The sequence below is a fragment of the Bombina bombina genome, chromosome 1 (assembly GCF_027579735.1).
Source record: "Bombina bombina isolate aBomBom1 chromosome 1, aBomBom1.pri, whole genome shotgun sequence".
NCBI classification, from domain to species: Eukaryota; Metazoa; Chordata; class Amphibia; order Anura; family Bombinatoridae; genus Bombina; species Bombina bombina.
In genome coordinates, this window is record NC_069499.1 from 30,629,185 (window position 1) to 30,651,636 (window position 22,452).

General features: G+C 41.3%; 1 protein-coding gene across 5 annotated transcripts in view; it reads right to left on the bottom strand.

Annotated features, from left to right (window-relative positions):
* The window catches only part of SYT16 (synaptotagmin 16), a 319,451-nt gene that overhangs the window by 71,887 nt on the left and 225,112 nt on the right, over positions 1–22,452 (bottom strand). For 4 of the 5 annotated variants that reach the window (XM_053697289.1, XM_053697290.1, XM_053697291.1 and 1 more), the window contains exon 4: positions 18,875–19,098. In XM_053697289.1, the coding sequence (XP_053553264.1) occupies positions 18,875–19,098 (224 nt within the window). Of the gene's footprint in view, positions 1–18,874; positions 19,099–19,856; positions 20,070–22,452 lie in introns of all 5 variants that reach the window. The other variant, XM_053697292.1, reaches the window with a different exon arrangement.

Below are 22,452 nucleotides of genomic sequence, written 5' to 3' on the forward strand. Positions count from 1 at the left end.
CCATTCCCCTTAGCTGGGAGAGACCTGCAAATTCTTCTTCTAACAGGCAGGACAGAAAGAGAAGGTGAACAGATGACATAAGATTGACACAATATACCGTTATCTGCTTCACCACCTATTACAAGTGGACACGGTGAGAAAAGAGACAACTAGTAAGCAAAGAAATTCCCCGCTGACCTGTTAGGTGTTTGTCTCCTCCGATCGTCCTCCACTGATTCACTCTGACAGCCGCCCCCTCACTGGTCTGAAGAACTGTTTGCTGGCCGCTGCGGCTGGAAGGGGGCTCCCGGTGTTCACTCTGGGCTGTGCAGGGGACCGATACAGGACCGGACGACTGGCTCGAGCGAGGAGGGAAATTCAAAGTAAGCTGCTTGAAGCATCCGGCCAACTCTTGGGAACTTCGTGACTGAGATTGTTTGCCGTACCCTCCTCTCCCACCGGTGTTGCGTGAGAGGAGGCCGGCTCTCAGAGGAACACGCTGGTAGAAAGGAAGACCCCAGGAGTACCACAAGTGAGGGTGTGTTTACCTGGGCTGACTGCTGGCTCCCCCCTCCTCTGGAGCATCACGCTGCTGACATAGAGCTACATAGAACAGTGTCGGTGAGGTACCGACTGCCGCAGTCCCGAAAGCAAGTTCAACGACCACTGCTGGAAACCCTACTTACTTTCCTCCACTGATCCCTCCCACCGATGCTGCGAGAGGGGTGAGGAACATTGTCGTGCCCTGGTGCGCTCTTGCAGTTATCCAGCGGATCTTTTCTACTGCTTTCCTTTTGCGGCGATTGAGGTCCGCTTCCCTGCCTGGCCCTTCTGAGCAGTGCTCCACCTCCCACTGGTGCTGCGTGAGGGGGGACTGCTACGGACTGAAACGCTTACCTAAATTCTCACCGAAAACAGGTAATTTTCAAAAGGTTGTTCCTTGTTAACAAACAATTCCACAGAATCAATAACTGTTGTTGTTCTCTCCTACGGGGCTCAAACACTTGCCTATAAAAGCTTGGCGGAACCCCTCTTGGCTAGACATAAGATGTTTAAATATTTATCAGAAAATTATGGCAAAGAGTAAAGCCGAGTAAAGAGTGTTATGTTGACTGGGCCGCAAGAGCTCTTCTCTATAAAATGTAACATTCTCTCCTGTTATAAATGCCACAATTATTAATCCTTCTTTTTCCTGACAGCTAATGTATTATATGCAACATAGTATATAGAGGCAAGCATTATACTAAATTGAGGTATCTTATTTCTACAGTATAAGTAAACTTATCCTTGGGCTAGGCTGTGTCTTTTATATGCTGTTGATACCTGGTATTGTGTCTTTTACAACACTATAAGAAGAAAAATACTTGCCTTCCTTGTTTGGGTGGTTTTTAGGCCAGAAATAAATCTGTAAGCCATCCAAAATAAGAATAAGTCCTACCTGAGGCTAATATTGTGTAGCTACAATTACTGTATCCCGCAAATATATGTTTTCTTGGGGTGACTACGCTGGGCGTCATAAACATATAAGCTGAATTAGCTGGCAAAATTCCATATTTTTGGGAGAATCTTAAGCCATAGTTTTGTGCTGCACCCTGTCTAGCATATCTTAGACCCTATACGTGCACAGTTTTTTATACTTCTGCCATTCTTTGTTAAACGATTCTAATATATACTAGGGGATTTACCTCCTCTGGAACAGATAAGTGCCTATGTATTAATGCCTTAGTTTTTTTTTTTTAAATACATCTCTAATATATTTAGCTTAGTTATGAGAACAGCATAAATCTGTAGTAGACTATATCAATATAGAAAACTCCTTTAGAATAAGGGCTGAACTTATATTGCTGGTGAATCTAGACCATATGGACTAGTCGTGTTAAAAGTTCTCAAAATCTTGCTTATCTTAAAATAGCTTATTTTAGCTACACTTGTACTAGACCATATTAACACACAACAGGCCTCGGGAACCTATTTGCTCCTTTACTATCTTTATGATAGCAAGATATAAAACTGATGAATGACTATAACCTCCCGTATTATTTTACTCTGCTTACCACACATTACGGCACAATCACCGAAGAAATTATTCTTAAAATTCCCTTAAGCTAGAAAGCTAGTACTATAGGTTATATAAATTGCAGGCGTATAAAGTTTACTTAAATAACTTACCTTATCTGAACCTATATTTTCTTGACTAAAAGGTAAATTAATAGAATCAAGTATCTGTGTCTTTACACAGTCTTACCTTCTTTATAAATTAAAGATTGTAATTTTCTGCCCTTGGTAGGGAGGAGAAGGGAAGGGAACCCAGGGTTTCTCCTTCCCTCCCTATTCCCTGTATTGATTGGCAGAGTCCCCCTCACCTTTACATTGTGTCTATATAACTTAATCTTACCTTACCTTTTGGATGTGGAGGTAGGCTCCTCTGTATACGCCTGAGTTATTTTTTTCAACTGACCTTGTTCTCCTCAGATGCTATGCCTTGGCTGGTTAAGTGATTCCCATCCACTTTTCTTTCTAAGGACTAATCCTTGAGCAAAAATTCCTTTCTTTTTTTCTTTTTCTTCCTTTCTTTTTTTTTTGCTCCAGGTCTTATATTTACGCTGATTTTTCCCTGGTCTTAATTTTTTTATCCAGGGTCACATTATTAACACTTGGTTGGCGTATTGGGTCCCCCTCCCCCCCCCCTTTTTTTTTTCTCCTTCTCTCCTTTCTCCCCTTTCCCTTATCTTACTTTTTCACACCTATATTATTAAGATTTCACGATAAAGCATGAGGTGTAAGCGAGCACGAAATTGGTTTATTCCCAAATTTTCACGGCACATGGATAAATTCCTTCACTCTCACTCCCGGACTCCCTCACCAGTCATGACAGCTAAGCAGAGAGAAAGGAGGACAAAGGTCACTGTCGAAGTACCTTCTGAGCCATCTATATACGCAGCTTTTATCCCGGCTATAAATGAATTAAATAATGTACAGGCTTTAGTATCTAGCATATCCGAGGCATTAACCCCTAAATTTGATGCATTAAGGTCTGAGATCAAACAAGATATTAACTTACTTAGACACAAGATAAAATTATTTTCTAACAGATTAGATGAAGCCGAACAGAGAGTATCTGATTTGGAAGATCTCACCTCAGCCCAGGGCTCTAATCTTGAATCTAATAATGCAACTATTTCTAAATTGCAGAATAAAATTGAAGACCTGGAAAACCGTTCCAGGCGCAATAATGTTCGCACCATAGGGGTCCCCGAGGGGGGTCAATCTGAAGACTTAAACACATTTATTCCTGAAATATTAGTACAGCTGCTTAAGATTCCTCCCAACTATCCACAGATAGTAGTAGAGAGGATACACAGAATGGGGAGACGAATAACAGATAGACAGGAAGCTAGCAGACCCAGACCTATAATAGCGAAGCTACTTAACTTCCAAGATACGGTCACAATACTCCAGTATTTTCACAAAAACCAGCCCATAACCTATAAGGAAAACAAAATCCTTCTATTCCAAGATTATTCAGCTGAAACAGATACTAAAAGAAGAAATTTAGCCCCAATTTGTACAAAATTCATTCAACAAGGCTATCAGGCCTTAGTTATTTACCCCTCCAAACTAAAAATCTATGCGAAAGGCGAGGTTCATTTCTTTGATAAACCACAGGAGGCAGAAAAATTGTTGCGACAATTAAATACTCAGGAGTAACAAATAACTACTATGGGCAAGGCTGTGAATACAGATATAAGAAGTTTGTTAGAATGGGTAGAATCCCTCTGTTCATTTTTTTTCTCTCCCCTTCCTCTCTCCCCTCTTATTCTCCTTCTTGTCCTACCCCTCTCAGATGAATGACCAATTCAGTGGCTAATTTTAAGGTAATTTCCTGGAACGTGGGGGGCATTTCAACTCCCATCAAAAGGAAAGCAATTTCAACTCACGCAAGACGGCTTGAGTCTGACATAGTCTTCCTACAGGAAACACACCTAACCTTGGAGGAAACTCTTAAGCTCAAACAGGGATGGGTAAAAGAAGTCTATGCTTCATCAGGAACTGGCAGGAGTAGGGGGTGGCCATACTGATGGGGAAAAGGTTAAAGGCAGAAACTCTTCAGGTTCTGGAAGACCCAGAGGGGAGATACTTATTTTTAAAGATTAAAATTGATAAGGTAATTTTTTCACTTTGTAACATATACGCACCTAATATTATTGATCCAGAATTCTGGAACCAGCTACAAGCTAAAATTGTCTCCTTCAGGGAAGGTTATTTAATTCTCGGAGATTTTAACATGGCTCCCCATTGCCCTCTGGATAGACTAAGGGAAAATGGGAAACATAAAAAGAATAAAAAGGATAATCTAGAATCTAAATTGCTGGCTAAAATTAAACAAAATCTGCAATATCAGAGACATATGGAGGATCCAGAATCCTGATGTTCGGGAATTCACGTGCCTATCCAGAGCACATAAGACCATGTCAAGAATTGACTTCTTTCTAATTGACGAAAGGCTGTGCACAGCCAAAGTAAGAACAAAGATACTACCTATTTTTCTCTCGGACCATGGACCAATTTCTCTGAATTTTCAATTGACAGTCTCTGGATCGGGGTCCTTGCGGTTCCACTTTCCCTCCTTCTTAGCTCCCGATGCAAAATTTAAAGCACAGCTGAAAATTAAATTTGAGGATTATATGCAGTGCAATACGGATTATTGGGAACGCCCCTTGATTCTTTGGGAAGCGGCTAAAGCGGTTATGAGAGGTGAAATCATTGCCTATAGTGCAATGATAAGCAAAAAACTAAGATCCAGAGAAAGAGAGTTAAATAATGCAGTGATTAACTCATATAATCGTCTGCTTTTGACTAGAAATCCGGCCAACTGGGCAAGCTATATTCCGGCTAAAAATGACAAAGATACATTTGCAATTTATAGAGAAACCCAGTCCAATTTAAAATTACAATCTAAACTACAAACTATACAGATATGGAAATAAATCCGGCAAATTACTCGCTAACTTGGTCAAAAATGACAAAAAGTCATAATTTATTGAAAAACTTCTTGTAGATGGGAAGCTTTTTACGGAGAATACAGATATACACAAGGAAATGGCCAAATATTATCAAGAGGTATACTCCTCGAGAAAATCTGACTCAATGCAGGCAGAGGAGTAAAATTGGTTGCCCCAAGGTATCGGCAGAATCAATAGAGACTCTTAATGCTCCGATAAGGGTGGAGGAAATAGAGAAAGTTATTTCTGAATCTGCCACTAATAAAGCTGCAGGGCCGGATGGCCTACCAAGTGAATTTTATAAGATTATGTCTTTAGAGATCGCGCCCCATCTCAATAATCTATACAATGCTATGTATATTAAAGGAGAAGGGGTGCCGAAAGCTTTCTCCGGGTCCTTTACAACTCTCATTCCTAAAGGAGGAAAAGATCCAGCGCAAAGAGAGTCATATAGACCGATAGCTCTATTAAATGTAGACTACAAGACTTTTATGTCAATTTTGGCTAAAAGATTACAGGGGATACTGCCGAATATTATAAACAAAGATCAAGCAGGCTTTCTAAACTCACGGAACTCCTCAGCAAAAATCAGAGAGGTATTAGTGCTAACAGAACATTTTTATAATGCTGAAAGGAAGGAGAGGGGGGAGGGGGAATAAACTCCAGATTCAGCCATTGTGACAATCGATGCGGAAAAGGCATTTGACTCGATACAGCATGATCATCTTTTCACTTCTCTGGGTCAATTTGGGTTTAAAGGAAGCTTTTTTAAATTTATTTTGAATCTCTACAACCTTCCTTCTACTAGCATAATTGTTAACAACATTGTCTCTTCACAAATCGTGGTTAGCAGAGGAACTAGGCAGGGGTGCCCCCTCTCTCCTCTCCTTTTTAATCTGTGTATCGAACCGTTGGCCATCAGGATTAGGTCACAGTTGGAAGGTGTTGTGATAGGCAGACAAGAGATGAAATTAGCTTTATACACTGACGACATCCTTGTTTATCTGTCAAACACTAAGGTTAATATACCTAAGCTCTTACAAATTACTAACCAATTCGGGTTATTTTCTGGATATAAAATAAACGCTACGAAATCAGAGATATATTGGCTCCGAAAAAATAAAGACTCTTATCTGAATAGTCCAATTAGAACAGTTGAGGAGTCATTTAAGTATTTAGGTATAGTAATACCTACGAACCCTCTTGATTTATATAACCTAAATATCCCCCCAATCTTGACAACAATTAAAGACAAACTTAGATGCTGGGAAAACTTACCTCTCTCTATTTCAGGACGGATAGCCCTCTTTAAAATGGTTCTCCTTCCTAAACTATTGTACATATTACAAAACACAGCACTAATACTTTATGACAGGGACATCCGAAGCCTAAAAAGTTGGCTCAGAAGTTTCATTTGGCAGAAGAGAAAACCTAGGATAGCCTTGAATAAACTAATGCATGCCAAAATATTTGCAGGTTTTGCATTACCTGACCTGCGGCTTTACAACCTCGCTTTTCTAGCACGAATTGCGGCAGACTGGATCTCCCGCAATAATTATGTTCCGAACAATGCACTGGAAGAAAGTATCTGCAATCCATATCTCCCACGTGTATTGCTGCATTGCGATCCCAAAGGTCTGCCACCCAGAATCAAGAAAACTAAAATGATCTTTTACCCATTAAAGGCCTGGTGGAAGATAGGGAAGCTTCTTTCTTTCAACTGTAAGGTCTCTAAACACCTCCCCCTAATGGGGAACCCGTCATTCCAAGCCGGATTAGACTCTGCAATTTTCAAAAACTGGCAATCAGCTGGACTAAATATGATTATACAATTTATCAATAAAGAGAATAAATGTATCAAAACATTTGAAGAAATTAAATATAGTTTCAATCTTTCTAATAAGGAGTTCTTTGCGTTTCTGCAAGTAAGGCATTATGCATTGGAGCTAATGAGGGAGGGAGAGTGGCAATGGGAATTGGGAGATCTAGAGGACTGGCTTATGCTAGTTAAGAAGGGTCGTATGTCTATTTCGTATTGTTATTATCTTTTAGGAGATGTAGAAGGGAGACATACGCTAGAGAAAGTTGCTCAAGATTGGAGACTAATTTTGGCTCAGGAACACATTGACTACAAATTTATCCAAAAATCTATACACAAAGTGGCACAGGCCACCCTTTTAGCGACATGGAGAGAAGCACATCTTAAGTTATTACATAAATTTCACTATACACCAGAAAAAGGTCATAAGCTTCAGAACATAAACTTTTCTAAATGTCCTAAATGTTCTTTGGTTGCGGCGGATCTTATATATATGCTATTTAACTGTCCTTTGATCAGGCAATTTTGGCACAAACTTGAATTTTGGATCAATACCTCTCTTAAGATTTCCCCTCTGGAGCTGTCAGTAAGCTTAGTTATGTTCTCCTTTGATAATAAGATAGAACAACAATTAAATGAAAAGATAATTAGTGTCTCTATCTTGGCAGCAAGATATTTAATATTTAAAAAATGGAAGACAAAAGAAATACCCAGTGTAGCAGAATTGAAAAACTACCCTAAAAAACAATGTATCCTAGAACAACGTGACCCGAATATCAATAATGAATCTGATATTAGGAAATTCTTTGGTAAATGGGCACCATTTATTAAATCCCTCCCGACCACAGAGATAGAATATATTATATTTCCCTTTCAAAATACAGAGCTGGTCTTACTGGGGATATGGTAACTGGTTAAGACACAGGGGAACTGCAGGGGAGGGGAGGGGAAATCGAGGAAATTTCCTCCCTTTTTTTTTTTTTTTTTGTTGTTCTTTTTTTTGCTTTGTTTTGTTAGTAGTTGTCTTGATTTTGGGATAACATAGGAGGAAGAAAGGAAAAGAAAAAATATTTCAACAGAAAAACTTTAAAGATCAAGGGTTAACAGATTAAAACGTATTAATCAGGTTAACATGGATCGGAAAAGCTCATAAAATATTAGAAGCTTATTTTTCTTTTCTTTTTGCTCATACGTATAATATTTTGTGGACTCTCTAGGGAAGTCTGGTTTTCAATTGTTTAGTTATTCTTTTTACTTGTTCCTTTGAAAATATATGAAAATGTATAAACGTGTTGAAATATATAATAAAAATGATTATTAAAAAAAATGGATGACATGAGGAATATCTGAGAAGTGTTCATAGCAGGTGGAATATATCTGTATTGCTATTGAAACCTTTTGGGAATATACAGTCCAGATTGAAAATCCATTTGGACTCTTCCCTCAAAAGTTGCTTCTCAAAATCCCCCCCCTCTCCAGTTTTTCTTGGGTTTACTTATTCCCATATATCTGAGAGTTTTGCTATTGCTGTTATGGACTTCTTTAAAATGTTTGTATAGGGGGAAATCCTCTTTTTTTCCATTTTATCTGGAGCAAATGCTCACGTATCCTTTCCTTAAGTTTCCTAGAGGTTTGCCCTATGTACTGAAGTCCACAGCCACACTCAATCAGATATATTACACCAGTATTATGGCATCTTATCATATCTTTCATATTGAAAGACTCTCCTGTGACTTTTGACTTGAAAGTACGCATTTTTCTACCATGTTTGCATGCTTTGCACGAATGACATGAGAAAAAACCTTTCAGTTGTTGGTCAAAGATGTAATTCGTTTTATTTTGAGAAGTCATAGGGATACTTGGTGGAATAATAGTTTTCAAATTTTTTGTTTTCCTGTAAATAAACCTAGGAGATGCATTTAGATCATTTCCAATGATGTTATCCTCTTTAAGGAAGTGCCAATTTTTCCTTATGATTCTTTCTATTAAGAAGCTGTTCTCACTAATTTTGGTTATAAATGGCACCTCTATTGATGTTCCTTCATCAGGTTTTTTCTGTTTATAGTTCAACATAGATCTTCTATCCATTACTTCCACCTCCTGTATTATGTTGTTTATAGTGCTCTCATCGTATCCCCTATCTAGGAACCTCTCTTTCAGAATTTTTGATTGCTCCCTCCATTTTCCAATGTCAGAGCAATTTTTCCTAATTCTCATGAGTTGTCCCTTTGGGATATTCGACTTCCATCTCTGATGGTGGCAACTAGTTTGGTGGATGTAATTACTACAGTCTACATCCTTGAAATAAGTTGAAAGCCTCCCTCTCTCCACACTGATATTTAGATCTAGAAAATGGATGTTTGTTCTACTTATTTCGTATGTGAAATTTAGATTCATGATGTTGTTGTTCATCACATTTATAGTGTGTTCAAGATCTTCAATTGTCCCCTTCACCACTATAAGGAAGTCATTTATGTATCTTTTTTAGAGGACCAGGTCTGCGCCTGCTGGGCAGGAGTCCCAAAATATGTTCTCCCATCTGCCCATATATAAGTTGGCGTAGCTAGGCGCAAACCTGGTCCCCATAGCTGTTCCACATATTTGGTTATAAAATTTTCCTTCATTGTAGAAATAGTAAGGATATAGAGAATGCCATCTACAATGAATTCTCCCTGTTCTGGACCTACCTCGCCATCTTTTTCCAAAAAATATCTGACTGCTTCTATACCTAAGTCATGTGGGATGCTTGTATAGAGAGCAGTCACATCGCAAGTGGCTAGAATATAGTCCTCCTCCCACTCCAGATCATTCAATATGTTCAGGACTTGGGTCGAGTCCCTTAGGTATGAAGGGAGGTCCCTTAAATATTTTTGAAGTTTTCTATCGATATACTCTGATAGATTGCAAGTAATTGAGCCAATGCCTGATATGATAGACCTCCCTGGAGGGTTTGTCAGACTTTTATGGATTTTGGGCAAATAATAGAATACAGGTATTCTAGGATGGTTAGTCGTTATATACCTGTATTCTTGATTGTTGAGTATGCCTTTCCTTTTGGCAGACAGAAGCATACTATCTAGATCTTTCTTAAAGACCTCCGTGGGGTCTTTATCTAGAACTTTGTATGTCTCGGAGTCCCTCAAAATTCTTTTTGCCTCATTTTTATAGTCTTCTTTATTTAAGATCACAATCCCTCCGCCTTTATCAGCTGGCTTTACTATAATGTCCTTATTTTTTTCTAAACTCGTAATGGTATCTAGTTGTGTTTTAGTCAAATTATGATTGAATTTCCTAAGGGATGTATTGTTTAATTTCTTTATTTAATTTCCCCCTATACAAACATTTTAAAGAAGTCCATAACAGCAATGGCAAAACTCTCAGATAAATGGGAATAAACCCAAGAAAAACTGGAGAGGGGGGGATTTTGAGAAGCAACTTTTAAGGGAAGAGTCCAAATGGATTTTCAATCTGGACTGTATATTTCCAAAAAGTTTCAATAGCAGTACAGAGATATTCCACCTGCTATGAACACTTCTCAGATATTCCTCATGTCATCCATTTTTATAGAACCTGTATGAGGACCCTAACTAAGAATTTGTCTCAAGGTGAATCTCTCTGAAATGGACATCATCTCGACCTCTGACCAATAAAATACACATCGGACTAGATACTATTTATTATATATATATATATATATCCATACTCCCAATATAAGATGGAAGAGGTTTATATATTATATAGATATATTAATCATCTCTCTTATTACTAAATGTACTGTATATGGTCCATTTAACCCAAACTACAATCTGGTAACATTACAATTCAAGCACGACATTTTTTGGGGTCATTTTCTCTCTTTTTTATACAAGCTGCCATTGTGGATATAGCATTATATATTCAAACATCAAGGCAATTATATTATATTATGCTACTGCAGCACATAAAGGGGGAACTTGTCAACCACTATTTGCATTCCAGTGACAAGCACTACACTATGGATTTGCAATGTATATTATATATGACATTAAATGTCTCTTATTGTGAGCACCAAATCACAATTCCAGTAATATTACACTTAGGATTAAGTAACTCATAAAAAATTTTTAATATACCCATAGAATTTTAGTTTTTTTTTCTAAATAATACAATCATTTCATTGTAACCTTTTAGGCATTATCTATGTAAAGGTATTGAATTTACATTTAAAACCTGGGTCTCAGATACATATATATGTCTAATCAGCTACCCCATGTTCATCCAGCCGCTCTATGCTTGTAGTATGTTACTACGTCACTTCCGGTTTTGCTTCGTCAACGGCAGGTTTCACTCGTGAGCAGGCGGTCAGCTTAATAAGACTTGATAGACATGAATACACATTTTTATATCCGGAGCATAGGACAAACTCCATTTTACATATCCGGGTCTCATTTGAATAGTTTTGGCGCGGATTTCTGAGAGTTACTGATTGGAAGAAATATTCTATTTAAGGTAGGACATCTATTTAGTGGTTATCAGTCTTGAGAAAGATCCCTAAGGATCGAAACGCGTAGACTACTGATATAAGGCTCAGGTTCTAAGTTTGGTGAGTTCAATACCTATATTAGCTAAATTGTAGTAGCATTATTGCACTATGTTTGTTCATTTTTCTTACATAGGACACTGAAGACATTTTATTTTATGGGATTATATCACTTGGATTAAAATCACTTACAGAAGAATTTATACAAGCATCACAGTCTAAGAAGATTGTTTAAGTATCACATCTTTTAAGCATCACATTTGAGGATATATACATTGTTTCTTTTTTTGGGACATCATTTAGACATATCACTATCTATTATTATTATTATATTTTTCTACATTCATTTTTTAAGGTCCAAGTCAACCTTTTTTGAGATATTATTCATATTTTTGGGTGTACACCTTTTTTTCACTAGTAAATTATATATATTTTTTCAGCTGCTTTTTTACAGAATTTTTTATCCCACAGTATTTTCATGTATTTTTACTTTGTATTTTTACATTTTTCTGGATACCAATACAATATTCTTTGATTTTAGCACTGACTTTGGACTTTGGACTTTATCACTGGATCATTTGGACATATATTTGGACGTATATAATTTTATATAGCTGGATAATTAATCATCACTTTTTGCATATTTATATTTGTAATTTTATTTGCATCACATTCACAACCCTGATTGGTTGTAACCCTGATTGGTTGTAACCTTACACTATTTAGTTGCATTTTAGTTGTTTTTTAGGACACTCTTAGTTGACTCTGAAGACAGTGTATAAGATATTGCGCATAGGACTACTGCATTATATTTAGGCCATCGGCCACAAGGCTATGTAGTATAACTTTATCATTTAGTTGATATACAGCCTATGGTATATTGAGTCTACATAGGACATATACTACGTCCATTATTATCAGAGATCCAGAAGGATTCCCAGTAAAACAGTATATATTTTATACAATTTTATTATAGATTTTTTTAGCTGTTTGTAAGATATTCATGTTTAGGACTTTTAGGATATTTCTGTTAGGACAATAATTGCATACAAATTGTTTTTATCCATATACTATATGTCTAGGATTTAGAATAAATACCTTTTATATACTCTTATTTATAACTTAGTAGTTATTGGTTACCCCCTTGACCCCACCTTCAGCTAGGAACCCCACTGAGGTGTTTGCAAGCGCTCCTATAAAGCTATTTTCTGATTTACATTTGAGATCTGGTTGAGAGATCTTGCAACTAGGAGCTTGTGTGGTAGCATTTTTGGCGCTGGTGATATTACTCTTTCTTCTGTGGCAATTATCAGAAGGGAGCTCCTTTGGGAACTGGGGGGTTTGGACACCCCTAACCCCATAACTTTAACGGACTGTAACTCCGGTCCCCAGTAACAAATCATGCTGATTTTTGGACTGTGGCATCTGGGGACCGAGAGCTTTAAAATGACTGGAAGTGCCGCCGCTCCCCCGGGATCACCCGCAATCGCCACCCCTAAGTATTGGGATTATGTGAGACTGTGACTCCTATGGAGGTGCCGGGCTGTCTGGAGGGGCGGGAATGGCGGGAAAATTGTGGGATTGTCCTTTGTGTCATCAAGATGAGATGTGTGTATAAAAGGAGTGTGTGTTCTCAATAAAATCAGTTCTTGTTCACCTGAAGGCTAGTCTGAGTGAGCTCCAGCTAAAATCACTTTCCTGGGCTACATAGAAATCACTTTCCTGGGCTACATAGCCACTTGTTCCAGGCAGAGAAAGGACCCAGTCAACGGCACTACCCAGTCGGGGTAGTGGGGAAGTCTGTCACATTGGTTGGCAGCGGTGGGATGCTTCCGTCTACCTGGAATGTCCAAACCACCAACTGAAGATCTTGCCGGACGGAGCAGTACCAGGGGCTCCGGAAGGAAGAATTGAGAACATTGCTGCAGACTAGATGGAAAGTCGCCGGCAACAAGACAAAGGCAGTGCTCGTAGCCGAACTGATGAAGGACAATCGGGCTAGCGAACAGGCTGGTGGGTCGGACAGCGACCAAAGCGGAGGACAGCCCAGTACAGCCTCCACTCCAGGGACTACAACATCCGACAAACAGCGTCAGGTACAGTGGCAACTGGTTCTCTATGGACCTACCCCCCCCCCCCCGAGGATATCATTACTCGGATAGTGACTGACGCCAACAAGATACACATGTTGGAGCTTCAGAAGTCTATAGGGGGGGTCATTTAGCATCCCCTGAACCCCCCTTCCCGGGGTGTTATGGGTGTGGACACCCCGGACATGTTATACGGGACTGCCCCACCAGACAACGAAACCCCCCAGCCCAGTCGCCAAGGAACCCTGCCTCAACCTCGTGGGGGTCTCCTCAAGCCCGCACCTATCAGGCCGCTGCCCATTGTGCCCATACAGCGAGCTCCGACCCCTATGCTGAGTGGACAGGAGAAGAAGTTGGTGTCTTGCACCATGTCGGCTCAATGGACCAAGACAACCCACAACAACACCGGCAATTTGTTTGGGTAAATGGGCAGGCAGGTAAAGGAATGAGAGATACGGGGGCCACCGTTTCTTTGATCCAACCTCACCTCGTTCCACCCTCTGGCTGCACTGGGCACACCCTTGCTGTGGGGGTAGCCGGAGGTGAGGTTCTCAGGATTCTTACAGCCTGGGTCCATTTGAACTGGAAAACCGACTCCTGCAATGTAGAAGTGGGGGTTATGCACAACATCCCTGCCGAGGTCCTGTAGGGAAACGACCTCGGCCACCTTGTGTCCGCCTATGTGCGGAATGCCTCTCCGGATACCTGCCCAGTGACTACCCGCTAGCAGACCAGATGCACCGCCACCTCACCAACTCTGGGGACCCAGGTAAGACCTACCACCCCGACTACCCGTCCACACTAACCCCGAACTTACTGACACCCCCTCCTGGGTGACCCCCTCTGACTTCACCAAAGAAACCTTCAGCGACCCGACCCTAGCCCCTTACCGAGACCGAGTAGGTGCTGACCCCCAGGGCCCTGGAGACAAACGATTTCAGTGAAAGGGAGAGCTCCTGTACCGGATCTCCAAGAGAAGAAAAGGATCGGTGCCCGAACGCCAGCTGGTTGTACCGAAGAAGTTTCGGTCCAACCTACTGAACATAGGGCATGACATCCCCTTAGCCGGCCACTTAGGAAAGCAAAGGACCCACCACCGCTTGACTCAAACCTTCTTCTGGCCAGGCATTACAGCCGATATTAAGGAATACTGTAAATCTTGTGAGGTTTGCCCCCCTCCATCCCCTGCCCATTATTGAGGAACCCTTTAGCCGAGTGGCAGTAGACATTGTGGGGCCATTAGCTCGGCCCAGCCCATCTGGGAAGAAATACATCCTTACAGTGGTGGACTATACCACCCGATACCCCGAGGCAATCCCCTTGGCCAATATCATGGTGGAGACCATAGCAGATGCGATGCTCCGGATATTCACCAGGGTAGGCTTCCCTCGGGAAGTGGTTTCCGATCAGGGAACACAGTTCACTGCGGAAATCACTCAACAACTCTGGGAGTTGTGCAGGATTAAACCCCTGCACAGCGCCCCTTACCATCCCCAGACGAACGGGCTGTGTGAGAGGTTTAACGGGACCCTAAAGCAACTGCTTCGGACGTTCTTGGCCACTCACAAGGACTGGGAGAGATTCCTGCCGCACCTCCTCTTTGCAGATCGAGAGGTGCTTCAGGAATCCACCGTTTTTTTCCCCTTTGAACTTCTATATGGTCGAAAGGGAGGGAGCCACCGGGGGGAACAGCACTCTGTTGTGGAGTACATACTCCAGCTCAGAGACCGGCTGAAGGACCTGGCTGCCCAGGTACACGAGAACCTTCAAGCCTCTCAGCACAGGTAGAAGCGATGGTACGATCGCAATGCCCGTACCCGAACCCTGATTGTGGGACAGAAGGTCCTTGCTCTGAAGCCTGTCAAAACCGACAAGCTACAGGCCTCTTGGCAAGGACCTTACCGGGTTGTGGAACAACTGAACAACACCACATACCTGGTAGCAAAGTGTTCAGATGAAAGGATTCATTGGACCTTTCATGTGAACATGTTAAAGGCATACATAGAGAGACCTAGTGATGTGGCCTTTATCTGTGTGCCGGCAGTGGAAGACTCTGAAAGTCTTCCAATGCTGGAGCTTCCCAGACCTACTAACACCCACCGGGGGGTGGATGAAATATCCCTAGACGATAGGTTAGAGCCTGGACAGAAAAGGCAGGTCCGGCGACTCTTGGAACAAAGAAGTGACATGTTCTCTACTGTCCCTGGGTTTACCACCACAGCCATCCACCGAGTGGAGACCCCGGGAATGACACCCCTGCGACAGGCTGCCTACAGGGTCCCAGAGGCCGTCAGGGACAGTATGCACCAGCAGCTCCGGGGAATGTTGGCCCTCGGTGTCATTGAACCGTCCAACAGTCCCTGGGCCTCCCCGGGAGTGTTAGTACCCAAAAAGGATGGAACTACCCGTTTCTGCGTTGACTACCATAGACTCAATGACAGAACAACCATTGACACCTATCCCATGCCCCGAGTAGATTACCTGTTAGATCGAATCACCCGGAGCCACTTCCTGACCACTCTCGACCTATGCAAGGGTTATTGGCAAATCCCCCTCAGCCCTGAGTCCGTCCCCAAGTCTGCCTTCATCACTGGCTTATACCAGTTTAAGGTCATGCCGTTTGGAATGAAGAACGCCCCAGCCACTTTCCAGAGAATGGTAGACCGCCTGTTGGATGGCCTCCAGGACTATGCCTGTGCATACCTGGATGACATCACCATCTATAGCGAGACCTGGGAGGACCATCTGGTCCACATAGGCGTCGTCTTAGATCGTCTTCGAGCCGCCGGCCTAACCTTGAAGCCAGATAAGTGTACCATTGGGCGCTCGGAGGTTCAGTACTTAGGCCACGAGTCGGCTGTGGTAAGCAGCGACCCGAGCCAGCCAAAGTCGAGGCAGTGGCTAACTGGCCCACCCCCAGGACCAAAACCCAAGTCCTTGCCTTTCTGGGTACTGCAGGCTACTACCGGAGGTTCGACCCTAATTACAGCACCCTCGCCAAACCCCTGACTGACCTGACCCGTAAACGACTTCCCCGACTGGTCCTGTGGTCCCCAGAGTGTGAAAAAGCCTTCCAGAGTCTTAAGTCTGCCTTAATCTCTGCCCCAGTACTGGCCGCTCCTAACCCAGCCAAACGTTTTTCTGTCCACACAGATGCCTCCATGTTTGGGTTGGGGGCCATACTAAGCAAGGCGGACGATAAAGGACAGGACCACCCCGTTGCCTACATCAGTCGCAAACTGCTACCCCGAGAAGTAGGCTACGTGGCGGTTGAGAAGGAGTGTCTGGCGCTGGTATGGGCTTTGAAGAAGTTGCAGCCCTACCTATATGGGAGACCCTTCACCGTCCTTACTGACCACAACCCCCTAGTATGGCTCAACTGTGTTTCCGGGGACAACGGGAGACTGTTGAGGTGGAGCCTAGCCCTGCAGCCATTTAACTTTGACATCCAGTACCGACCGGGAAAGAGCAATGGGAATGCTGACAGACTTTCCCAGCGGACTGAAGTGGCATAAACTCCTCGGACATCCCCAGGCCGACCCATGTGTGGATCTAGCCTGGTCTGCCGAACTGGAGGGGGGAGTTGTCATGGATACAGGGCTGCAGGGGCTGAACCCTTGCCGCCCCCCGCCATAGACTTCAACCCACCTGTTTCTCAGTGGTTTTGGGCTCCTCAGAGCAACCACAATCTCTGGAAGCTTTTGTTTGGTGTATGACCAGGAAAACCCTCCTAGGCTGGCCGGGCTTCTGGAACTCCCGGTCGGCCGCCTCACAACGGACACCCGCCTCACTCCTCTCAGGCTGGCCGGGCTCCTGGAACTCCCGGTCGGCCACAGGACACCAGGACACTCGCTAACTTTACCCCTGGTCGCTCCAGCAGCCCTTTGCACCCGAGCTCTGCTCTTTTGGGGATTGGTAGCCCCTAGGGAGCAAAAGAGCTGTGGCAATTATCAGAGGGGAGCTCCTTTGGGAACTAGGGGTTTTGGACACCACTAACCCCATAACTTTAACGGACTGTAACTCCGGTCCACAGTAACGAATAATGCTGATTTTTTGCCTGTGGCACCTGGGGACCGAGAGCTTTAAAATGACACCCACCGGGATCACCCGCAACCGCCACCCCTAAGTATTGGGATTATGTGAGACTGTGGCTCTTATGGAGGTGCTGGGCTGTCTGGAGGGGCGGGAATGGTGGGAAAATTGTGGGATTGTCCTTTGTGTTGTCAAGATGAGATGTGTGTATAAAATGAGTGTGTGTTCTCAATAAAATCAGTTCTTGTTCACCTGAAGGCCTAGTCTGTCTAGTTATTTGGGTGAGCTCCAGCTAAAATCACTTTCCTGGGCTACACAGAAATCACTTTCCTGGGCTACATAGCCACTTGACCCAGGCAGAGGAAGGACCCGGTCAACGGCGCTACCCAGTCGGGGTAGTGGGGAAGTCTGTCACAGTTCTGATATTAGACATGTTGTTACAATATTTTACATTCCATATTTGTATAATATTTTGTGTCCGCTTGTTGTTTCGGCCAAGCCGTATCTCATCTATGCATGCTCTCCCTCTTACTGTTGTTCTTGATTGCTATGGCAACCTTGAGGCGTCTTGGACTAGTTGGTTACGTCTTGTACACTAATAACAAACTGTATATACAGACTCTTCAAGCCTTTGTGCCCTACATATATTATCTTTGTTTATTGCTGGTATTGTGACTATTAGATGCACATATCGCTGATGATGAGGTGTGTTTGTTTACTACATAAACCGATCGCTCATTTGATTGGAGGTTTTCTCACCCAATCGCTTATGTTCCTCTAAGGCTGGTTTGTTTGCTTAGTTGCTATGGCAACCACACGGTGCGATTGGATGCGGTATATGTAATAAAAACACACTCGATAAGCATGACTATTATCTACCTATATTGCCTCTGTTTTATCATGTTCTGTTTGACAGCTCTGGCCCATGCTGCCTGGGATGATGACATCACGGATGGGGGCGGGTCTACCTGGGAGAACGTGGTGACCAGATTCTGCACGGCTTTATAAGTTTGGTGGAGAGTACGTTTTATTGTACACACTTTTGGTCTGAGGACGGACTGTAAGGTCCGAAAACGTTCACTAATAAAGTGAGGTATTGACAAAAGGATTCCCATTGGAGTGCACTCTCTCTATACATATATATATCCCCATCTTTCCCCAGAGCTAATAAAAAGCATTAGACAACTGATCTGATTTTTGCCATGAAGACGGAAGACACTCAACCTCAGTTCCATAAAATTAACCTTCACATCTTGAAATAAATCAGTAAAATATGTATAAAGTAACGGTGCAGCATCTAATATAAACTCTCTCTAAAGAACATGAACTTGTATAGTATAGAGATATTATTTTGGTGATGTTCCACCTCCCCACTACCTCCTTGTTGTCTATGTTTTGTTATTTCAAATTGTAAATAATGAAAAGGTCCTACCTCAGGACTCCATGCAGAAGAGCTGTCTGTAGCATCATTTCCATCAAAGCCATTGTTTGTAAACGTTTCCATTTCCTGAATGTCCTCTGCCATTTGATGAGTAGAACTAGTCTCCTGTCCTGGGATATTTTGGATGTCACTTGACCTTCCTTCTGATTTTGCTCTTGAGTGAACTGAAACTTCATCATCTTCTGCATATGATTCATAGCTGATAACATCCAAATCTAAACAGATTATAGCAACACAATTCTGATTACATTTATAAATTAATAATCATCTTGCAATTTGTCCTATTGTCACAAAATAGAAGTTATGTTAATCTAGCCTCTTTGTTGTCCTAGTAAATAACCACCCTGGAACATGCCAATAAAATCCAAACCTTGCCCTGGCACTGACCTGACCCCCAGTCCCCAACCAGAATCCACCAAGACTTCAATCTAAGGCTCATTTATATATGCATATCCAAGACCAGGAGGATGGGGGCACAAATGGACATACATTCTAGAATTGGATAATTGGGCTCTTCATGGCTGTGGTTGGTCAATTTAGAGTCAATGTCATCCTGGACTTGGAATATTAAGAAGAAAATGTTTGGAAGTAAGCAGCTGTGTTACCTGTGATGTGAAATGGGTAATCCTAAAAAAAATGTTATTCTTTTTATATTTTGTGCTTTTCTTCATTTTACATATTCTTGTATATGTGACAATTTGGTCTATGACAAATGCAAGAAAATAAAACTAATAAAAACAAAACAAAAAAAAAACTAAACAGAAACAAAATAACCATTATTAAGCACAGAATTAGAAATTAATTGAAGGTAAAGTAGAAGTATAGGGAAAAGATGATTTTCAGTAAACCAAAAAGTATACGTTTAAGCAGTAGGTTTTTGCAGCTAAATAAAAGTTGGGCACATTATTTTTTTTATGGTCTGAAAATAAAAAAATGCTGCAGATTCAAAACAAACCTTAATATTTAAAAATACCTTCACACTCAGAAGCATCTTCGCTGTATTCCTCGTGGTTTGACAGCAAGCGGCTGAATTTTTGCTTATGCTCAGAACAAACTTGTGTAGCTTTTTCTGACACTGTTGAGCGAAAGCTCTGTGAACGTGATACTGAGATCTGAAACTGCTTAAAAACTTCTTCGTCACTGTCGGAAGATGTAGTTAACTCTTCATCTTCCCCATAACTGTTCACTGAGAAAACATATAACAAACGGCTATAGATATTCCCTTGGATCCAGTAATGAGTATTACTACATTTACTATATATCCAGTTTGATTAAATGTATAAATGTTTCTATCATAACAAAATTGTAAAAAAAAACATACACTTTTCATAAAATATATTTTATTCACTTTGACTTATTTTTATCTCAGACGAGACATATATAATTTTTTAATGAATATACAGAGATACACCATCTTTGGCATTTGCTGCAATTATTAATAGGGGACAGAATATACTATATTGTGATATATTGAAGCATTTTATGAAGAAAGACCCGGTGACGTTACCTTGAACAATTCATTTGATTTCTCTCAACTTAAATATTAAAACAATTGAAAAGGAGTCTCTTATCTTTTACATGAAAGGTCTCACAAATGTATGTATTTAAATTTTGCAGAGGAATATGCACAGTTTAATTCTAATTCCCTTCTATTTTTTACTGCAAACCTTGTACAGTATAATGAGTTAATAAAGTCACAGAATGGTAATGCAGAATATAAAGTGAACCCTCAGGTTAATAGATTTAATTCTGGCTGTAGAGACACAATTTCGGTTATGATGCCTTGGACATTTATTGCTCTAAACCTGGTGTCTAACTTTAAAAAACTGACATTTTCACACTGTCAAATAAATAATCAGATGGTCACTTTTCTCTCAATGAGGGATAACACTACCCTTGTATGAGGGGTAACTTAATGGCTTTTTATTGTCTATTACACAAGACTTGAGACATATACCCAAAGCCAAATACCCTTCTTGTCTTTACATTTACTATGGCCTAGATTTGGAGTTCGGCGGTAGCCGTCAAAACCAGCGTTAGAGGCTCCTAACGCTGGTTTTGGCCGCCCGCTGGTATTTGGAGTCAGTGATTAAAGGGTCTAACGCTCACTTTTCAGCCGCGACTTTTCCATACCGCAGATCCCCCTACGCCATTTGCGTAGCCTATCTTTTCAATGGGATCTTTCTAACGCCGGTATTTAGAGTCGTTTCTGAAGTGAGCGTTAGAGCTCTAACGACAAGATTCCAGCCGCCTGAAAATAGCAGGAGTTAAGAGCTTTCTGGCTAACGCCGGTTCATAAAGCTCTTAACTACTGTACCCTAAAGTACACTAACACCCATAAACTACCTATGTACCCCTAAACCGAGGTCCCCCCACACCGCCGCCACTCGATTAAAATGTTTAACCCCTAATCTGCCGACCGCCACCTACGTTATACTTATGTACCCCTAATCTGCTGCCCCTAACCCCGCCGACCCCTGTATTACATTTATTAACCCCCTCACCTGCCCCCCACAACGTCGCCGCCAGCTACTTAAAATAATTAACCCCTAATCTTCCGACCGCAAAGCGCCGCCACCTACGTTATCCCTATGTACCCCTAATCTGCTACCCCTAACACCGCCGACCCCTATATTATATTTATTAACCCCTAATCTGCCCCCCTCAACGTCGCCGACACCTGCCTACACTTATTAACCCCTAATCTGCCGAGCGGACCTGAGCGCTACTATAATAAAGTTATTAACCCCTAACCCGCCTCACTAACCCTATCATAAATAGTATTAACCCCTAATCTGCCCTCCCTAACATCGCCAACACCTAACTTCAATTATTAACCCCTAATCTGACGACCGGAGCTCACCGCTATTCTAATAAATTGATTAACCCCTAAAGCTAAGTCTAACACTAACACCCCCCTAAGTTAAATATAATTTAAATCTAACGAAATTAATTAACTCTTATTAAATAAATGATTCCTATTTAAAGCTAAATACTTACCTGTAAAATAAATCCTAATATAGCTACAATATAAATTATAATTATATTATAGCTATTTTAGGATTAATATTTATTTTACAGGCAACTTTGTAATTATTTTAACCAGGTACAATAGCTATTAAATAGTTAAGAACTATTTAATAGTTACCTAGTTAAAATAATAACAAATTTACCTGTAAAATAAATCCTAACCTAAGATATAATTAAACCTAACACTACCCTATCAATAAAATAATTAAATAAACTACCTACAATTACCTACAATTAACCTAACACTACACTATCAATAAATTAATTAAACACAATTGCTACAAATAAATACAATTAAATAAACTAGCTAAAGTACAAAAAATAAAAAAGAACTAAGTTACAAAAAATAATAAAATATTTACAAACATAAGAAAAATCTTACAACAATTTTAAACTAATTACACCTACTCTAAGCCCCCTAATAAAATAACAAAGCCCCCCCAAAACAAAAAATGCCCTACCCTATTCTAAATTAAAAAAGTTACAAGCTCTTTTACCTTAACAGCCCTGAACAGGGCCCTTTGCGGGGCATGCCCCAA